The 8,091-nt window shown below is 36.3% G+C and overlaps 1 protein-coding gene across 2 annotated transcripts; it reads right to left on the bottom strand.

The window, feature by feature from the left end:
• Window positions 1–796: 796 nt before the first annotated feature.
• On the bottom strand, window positions 797–7,992 carry LOC108149894 (ITG-like peptide). Of its 2 annotated transcripts, none has more exons than XR_001774646.2 (6): window positions 7,952–7,992; window positions 5,143–5,460; window positions 4,153–4,279; window positions 1,409–1,634; window positions 1,243–1,329; window positions 797–1,183 (listed from the first exon to the last, which is right to left on the bottom strand). XR_001774646.2 is itself a non-coding variant. In XM_041709938.1 (6 exons), exons 2-6 carry the CDS (start codon window positions 5,401–5,403, stop codon window positions 1,169–1,171), a joined length of 735 nt encoding a protein of 244 aa, XP_041565872.1. In that variant the 5' UTR covers window positions 5,404–5,460; window positions 7,952–7,992; the 3' UTR covers window positions 797–1,168. The 2 variants fall into 2 exon arrangements, 1 of the variants encoding a protein (XP_041565872.1); XM_041709938.1 differs by having other exon boundaries at window positions 1,243–1,348.
• Between the last annotated feature and the right edge of the window lie 99 nt (window positions 7,993–8,091).

Raw genomic sequence — 8,091 nt, 5'->3', positions numbered from 1 at the left:
TGTAATGTGTATTAATCGTAAATGGATTGGATCATGAGAGATATATAGAAAGGCAAAGAGAGAGATAGAGAAACGAGGAATGATTTACTTGGGTGTAATGTTCAAAACAAAAGCGTTAAAAGTGTAAACAGAGTTTAACTTTTAGCTTTAAGCTGCGTTTTTACTGGCACTTTAAATAAAAATACATGCATAAAAGCAACCGAAAATATTTGTAAAACAACTTACTTCGTTTGTTGTTTATTTTCTCTATTCCAGGCGTAAACCTAATTAATTAGTTATGGTGTGGGTTATGTGAAGTATATGAAGTTTAATTTATGTGTTTTGTTTTGCCCACTCAATCTCATAATTATTTCTGTGCCTTAAGCTTTTGGTTTTAAAGTGTTTTGCAAAACAAAAAAGCTTAAACCCCAAGAAAGTGAATATACATATTTAACGAGCGTGGGTGGTTGTATGCATATTGTCTTTGGTGCCAAGCGTGTGGAAAGCTTTTATTAAAACTCCGACTTGGCAAAGGGAAATGATATGCACAATTTTACACTGCTCTTGTTGTGTGCCATAAACTCATTTTATGCAAAGAGAGGAAGTCTGGAGATAACGTTTTATATATACATATGTATTTGTATATAAATGTATATTTTTTGCGGTTTTTGTTAAAGAAAAGGCCCTTGTAAAAATAAGACAATCAACAAACATTACGCTGATCATTGCCGCTAGTAAGTTTACCTTACCTGGTAAATTCCTAGAATCCCGCTTTTAAAAAACCTTTTTCGATGATATTAAGTGCATACATATGACAATCTTTGCTAGTTAATTTATTGTTGTCGATTAACATTTAGACGTGAAACGATTTAATTGCATTGGAATACTCTTCTTGCTGTTATTAACATTGAATGCCTCAGTCAGTATATTTGGAGTTTCTACTAAAAACACATTTAGATATCTTAGATCGTTTGAGTTGTAGTAAATATTCATATGCAGATTATAAATTTAAATGCTCTAAGCTACAGCAATATCAATTTGATATGAATTTGTTTAACAATTTGATATGTTGCAATATTGAAAAAATTCGGTTCATGTTTTTTTTTTTGTATTTCATTTAGTTGGATCAATTTCAGCTTGGCTTCACTTTTTTCCCTCATCCGTTTCGCTGAGCTAGAAACATAGATTTTCAATTGCGGTGGTTCTGCGAAATGAAATTATAAATTATTTTTGGTGCTAATTAGGTCAGCATTGACCACTCACTTCCGATCCAACCATGTCGACGCAGTCAAAGGCATCACGGAAGTAGCCACAGCTCAGTTTAATGGCTGCACGGTGGTGCAACCGCTGCTGCTGGCAGCACATGCCACTGAAAAATGTAGTATTTATATCTTTTTTCAAGAAATCGACTTTCCCATACCATACTTACTTGATCACCTGACAGTCGCTGCTGCTGCTGCACTCGCTGCCTAGTGGCTGCCTCTGCCTCAGTCCGAATATGTCCCTCAGGAGCGAGGTGGAACCTCCCGACTCCGGATCAGACTCGCACCGCCAGACGCCCTCCTGGGCGACCAGCATGCAGGCGCTGCCCGGTGGGCAGTCCGCATGCCGCTGGCACACGTCCCGCTGTCCGAACATATAAACGCATTTGCCTTCTGTAAAACATATTTTACACTCAACGAAATAAATGATGGGTCTTTGCTTCTTATTTTATAAGAACATCACAAAATATCATTTTCAATTGGAATAATTACGCTGCATTTTGATGTGGAAAACAATTAAGTCACTAAACATTTCTTGCTTTAATAAAATCTTAAATATAAATAAAAGCCTATTTGTGAAAATGGTTATTTTATAAATTTAATAGTCATTCATATTTATTTTAAAAGCCATTTAATACGCTTCATTTTGATATATATTAAACTATTTCCCAGCATTTCCTTGATAAATTTTAAGTAACAACGAAAGACTACTTTCGTTGTAACTTGGGCAAAATTAGACGTATAGCCATAAGAGTGACTGTTTTGTATAGTTTGCGACCTACACTATCCATCCACAATCGGTTTAGAAAAATGAATTTTGTTTTGGTGCAAAAACAGATTTTTAAAAATCGATTTTTTGAAGAAATTAATTTTATGACCAAGATAAAAATCTTTTTACAAGACTACAAAAGCCTAAAATAAACACCTAAAAAATCAGTTTTTCTATCAAAACGCTGAAAGTAATAGTCAAATGTTGGAATGTCATACATCGCTGAATTCGTCATTAAATTGCCTATCAAATGGCATTCGCAGTAAATATTTTTTCAGATTTTCAAATTTTTGAAAAAAATGATGACCCCCCACCCTTATCAAAAATGCAAAAATTGGTCATCAAATTAATTTCTTCAAAAAATCGATTTTTAAAAATCTGTTTTTGCACCAAAACTTATTTTATTTTCTAAACCGATTGTGGTTGGGAGGTATAGGTCGCCAACTATACAAAACAGTCACTCCTTTGGCTGTACGTCTAATTTTGTCCAAGTTACAACGAAAAGACTCTTTCGGATTTTGTTTTTTGACAAGTCTCCAAAAACCTAAAAAACAAACCCTAAAAAATCAGTTTTTCTATCAAAACGCTGATGAATAATAGTCAAATGTTGTTCGTCATTAAATTGCCTATCAAATGGCATTCGCAGTTAAAAATTTTTCAGATTTTCAAAATTTTCAAAAAATTGATGACCCCCACCCTTATCAAAAATGCAGAAATTGGTCGTAAAATTAATTTCTTCAAAACATCGATTTTTAAAAATCTGTTTTTGCAACAAAACTTAATTTATTTTTCTAAACCGATTGTGGTTAAGTAGTATAGGTCGCCAACTATACAAAACAGTCGCTCCTATGGCTGTACGTCTATTTTTGTCCAAGTTACACCGAAAGGACTCTTTCGGATTTTGTTTTTTGACAAGTCTCCAAAAACCTAAAAAACAAACCCTAAAAAATCAGTTTTTCTATCAAAACGCTGATGAGTAATAGTCAAATGTTGTTCGTCATTAAATTGCCTATCAAATGGCATTCGCAGTTAAAAATTTTTCAGATTTTCAAAATTTTCAAAAAATTGATGACCCTTATCAAAAATGCAAAAATTGGTCGTAAAATTAATTTCTTCAAAAAATCGATTTTTAAAAATCTGTTTTTACACCAAAACAAAATTCATTTTTCTAAGCCGATTGTGGATGTATAGTGTAGGTCGCAAACTATATAAAACAGCCACTCTTATGGCTATACGTCTAATTTTGTCCAAGTTACAACGAAAGGACTCTTTCGTGTTTTATTTTTTTACAAGTCTCCAAAAAACTAAAAGAAAAATACCTAAAAAATCAGTTTTTCTATCAAAACGCTGAAAGTAATAGTCAAATGATGGAATGTCATACATCGCTGAAAAATGCAAAAATTGGTCTAAAATAATTTCTTTAAAAAATTGATTTTTAACAAGAAAGGAAGCAATCTTCGGCAAGCCGAAGTTCATATACCCTTGCAGCTATTGCAAAAATTAATTATTCGTGAAGACCTTAAAATTATGATTTACTTACTCTCCTTCCTCTGCAAGGGTATAAAAACAGATACAGGTCATCAGCGGACAATATGATTTTAGGCATAAAACCACAGGATGTAATGTTGACAAACTCATGAAATCGTAACGTAAAAAATGTTGTAAAGAATTAAACAAGGTTTTAAAACTGATAAACTTGTTTGCGTAGAAGCGGACAGACGGACGGACAGACAGATAGACAAACAGACAGACGAACATGGCTAGATCGACTCTCCTAGTGATGCTGTTCAAGAATATATATACTTAATACGATCGGAAACTTCTGACTGACATCGTAATACCCTCTGCAAGGGTATAAAATGACCATGCCTAGCAGCTAATGTACAGAAATACATAGTACTTACAATTTGAAAACGTTGCAGTAAACGTTTTGAAAAACGCTTTAAAGAATAAAAACAGCCATATCTTCGTCAACTTTTCTTCGATCGAACTTCAGACAAAACCTTCTTAAGTTATTATGTATTCATTTAGATGACAAAATAAAATAGAAAATAAAACTTTAAAGCCCTACTCCCCGTAAGAGACGACTTAAAGCGCGAGGATAATTGAAGTGGTGGATGGAATGCAATTAGGCCAACTCACCGCCGTATGTGCTGGAACAGACCCCGGAGGGACAGCAATCCTCGTTGATGAAACAGGCGCGGTCGGCGCAGGGCGTGTCCTCAATCAGCGGCTCTACGATTCCGTAAACTTCGGTCTGTTGGCGCATCTACGTTTGTATAAGAATGGGTTGAAAGCGGTGGCAATTAGTGGGGCATTTGTTCAGCATGCTTTATATTTTCACCAGCAGCAGTCAGTCAGTTATCAATAACGCTGACACTTGTCGTGCGTTAATTAATTTGAGCTTCGCAGTGAACTCTGAACTTTTCCCTTGATTGGAATCCATGAACCAAGTGGCAAATAAAGCCATACCAGAATTCTGGATTCAATTTCAATTTGCTTTAAAGCACTGCTCCAAATGCCTTTGGCTATTTGTGGCTTGCCAACATGGCGTATACTCATTGAAATGTGCACATACAAAGCAATTTTAGGGAATTGCTTAAAAAAAAAAACAAATTTTCAAAATATTTTATATGCAAAACATAAACTTCATTTGTATAAAAAAAAATGTTTATGAAAAAAATTATTTTGAATACCTTCAGAAAATGCTTAAATTATGTATACTTTTGTTTTTTTTTCTTTTCTAGGTATGAAATTCTGACTACCAACCTAATAATATTAAATCCATAAACTTAGTCCATAAACTTTATTAATTCAGCTAATTAAATATTCCACTGGAGAGTGACGTCTAAAAATTGATATTGTTTTAATTTTAGAAGTTTCAATAAAAGTATGAGAACAAAAGAAAAAAAAATGTTTAACGATTTTAAAGAACTCAAACTGTTTTTGCTTAATCGTTAAAACTGATTTAAATTGTTTCCATGTAATTTAGCTTGTTACGATTTATATACGTTACACTCACACTTTCGATTGATATAATGAATTTATCTGGCGGCAGCCTTTATGTATCCATGCTGTCAGCGGTTATACGCTCTGCAATTACTTGTAATTACACACACCCACCACACTCACCTGCTGTGGCGGCGGAAGCGGTTGGTGCTGCTCCGGCTCGACGCCGGAGTACGGGCCAAGGTAATCGTTGAGGGCCAGATCTCCGGCGACGGCAAACGGGGCTCTGCGGTGCATCAGGTTGCGCGAATCGCGTCCGAATAGAGCGCGCTGCCAGGCGTTTCCAGATGACGACGAGGATGGGGGCGTGGCCAGCGAGGGGTCCAGGTGATGGGCCAAAACCAGGAGCAGCAGCAGGGCTGCCCACCTCGGAATGTTGCTCATGGCGGCCACGTTAGTACATCTTTGCCCGTGGAATGATTGTTGCTGCTGACCGGTCAACTGTGAAAACGAGAACCGAGTCTTGGCTTAATTGAAACGTATGCCTGCCCAGGAGCCGTGCACTGCCCTCCTCTGGGATGAGAAATTCCCCTATATTTGCGCTTAAACAAAGCATTCATCCTGACATACAATTCGTGGCTCCTTGAACCACTCCGGGCCATATCTCCGTCAGGCAGCTCATTAAAATTGTCGGCTTGCTTTTAGTGTTATTACCGGCTGTGACTTTATTTATGTATTCTCAGACCCCGGACTCGCTTCCATTGCTTTGTTTTTACTACCGGATGAAATTCGAATATATAAATCCTAATGGGCAAATTATAACCATTTCGAATACTGTCTACTTTATTTGATTTAACCAAATTTGACCATCAACCTCAATTTAGAGAATTCTTTTATCATTAAATTATGAATACTAATTTTCAATTTAAATAGAATAAGCTGCCAAAGTAGAAAATCAGTATTAGCTTAATTAAAATAATCCCTCACGAAACTAGGTGATAGAATGCATTTCTTTCCCCTAAATTCCTTTAATCTTTTATAATACCTTTAAAAGTAGATTATTATTATCAAGCCAGAAAAAACCCTGAAAGTCATGCTTGCCTAGGGGAATACAAAAACACAAAGTGAATTTTCCTTTCATTTTAAAAATGTATGTTAATTGTATTCAGTTCCTTGATGGCTTATCCTTGGGAAAAGTAATTAAAACAATTTGTGTAACAGCTTCTAGCAATGAATTTAAAGTTAAAACATAGCATTTTAATTACTTCTTAAGCTGGATATTTCCTGACTTTGTTCTCCCTGTCTAAAGAATATTTTGGACATTTTAATCAATAATACCGTGGATTGCCATATTAACAATGAGCTGTTTTAAGAATAGACAACATGTTAGATTTAATTGCCTACTTATTGGGATGACAGTTCTTATTTTAGACTGCATTGGCTAACCTTGTCGACAGACATTCAATTTCAACCTTTGACCTTACCTAAATGGTCGATTGGCAATATTTGTTGTTGCTGTGGTAATAATAAGTAAATGAATGAAGAAAGGCTGTTGACAAGCTCAAGGCAAAGAAAAACATTTTCCAGCCGGTCGCAGGAATTCTTCCGAGGTGGGAGTGCAATTTTGTTATTACTCCTGCTCCTGAAGGTGGTGTCCCGGACAAATGAGCTAGACGGCACCAGATAGAGTCCTTTTTGGTTCTCTTTTAGCATTTTGTTAATTACTTTCTTCTACTTTCAGTGAGGTGGCTTGTCAAAGTTCTTGTCGTCTAACTCCGCGGGTCTGTTGCCTGGCATTTTGCCCCTTTTCAGTAATTACAATTAACCGTCCATAGTCGGTTATCAAATCTTGACTAATTGCGTTTTAGCTGGAATTGGGCGAGCTTTTTTATTGCCAGGTAGGTAAATGAGAATTGATCCAGTTGTTTTCCGTTTCTTAATTTACTAAAGTGCCGTTGAAGTTGGAGTCTCTTAAGGTTCGAATTCTTATCAGGTAAAAAGTGTCAAACTGCTATTTCCACCGATGGCAAAACTTTGGTTTCCATTCGCTGAATGTGGCTGATTGCTTTAGGGTCATCTCAAAGTTTGGCAATTAGTTAGTTTCGTGTAATATTTTACACAATTGGTCAAACTTTGCCAATAACTGCAAGGGGGTTTGAGTTTTGATGCGCTTAAGCGATGAGTTGATAAAAGTTTCCTAATTGAGCAGCCACTTGTGCCACTTGACCTTTTGTAAGAAATATGCTTGGTGTGCACTCTGTAAATTGAAAACAAGCTTCTTACTATGATATTGGCCTTTGTAACTAACTAACACGTTTATGCTTCGTTAAGAGGATTAAACAAAACATTGATAAATTACCTGCTGTAATTTACAAGTGTAGTTTAATTTTAGTCAAATTTAACTGTATTTTGCCTTTAATTGATGTCTAAATGTATTTTACATTTAAAATGCAAATAAAATAGGTAAATAGGTAGGTATCCAATAATAATATGACTATAAAAAATACCACGTATTATTAGGCGTAATTGTAAGCAGCAAATTTGGCCTGAATTAACCAAAGTATCAGCTTTAGCTTTTCGCGAAAGAAAGGATTTAATTTGAGGTGAAAAAACTCTAGCCAAATTGGTTTGTAATGGCACACTTTGCCGCTAATTGTGTTCCTTTTATACCATATCCCATTTCCGAAACTTACTCAGAAGTCAGGGGGGAAAATTGATCAAATGCCGAGCAGTTCCCCACTTTTACCCGTAGACAAGTGCCTGAAAAAGAACACCGTTCTAACGGAAAATTAGAACGTCATTTGCCAGAGTTGATTGCGACACGCCCGCAGATGAATTTAAAGTGCATATGCATTAGTTGCACCACATTGCCGCACCCCACGTCCCGATATATACACCACAAACATCCAGGTACGATACACGTGTCAACTTTCACTTTCACCGCTCGCGAATGATTCGGCGGCGGATGGGATCTGTGTGGCACACAACATACCTGCTGGCTGCTCGTCCTGTCGGCTACTGACTGTTTGGCTTGGCTTAAACAACACCTGTCGGCTAGCTGCTGCCGCAAAGCTTTTGGCCCGTCGAGCTTTCGGTTGGATTTTTATGAATTAAGTGTGTTTGTGGCACTGG

The sequence above is a fragment of the Drosophila elegans genome, unplaced genomic scaffold (genome assembly GCF_018152505.1).
Source record: "Drosophila elegans isolate 14027-0461.03 unplaced genomic scaffold, ASM1815250v1 contig_520, whole genome shotgun sequence".
Taxonomy (NCBI): Eukaryota; Metazoa; Arthropoda; class Insecta; order Diptera; family Drosophilidae; genus Drosophila; species Drosophila elegans.
The sequence above is the reverse complement of the archived record's forward strand: the minus strand, read 5'-3'. Positions and strand labels throughout refer to the sequence as shown.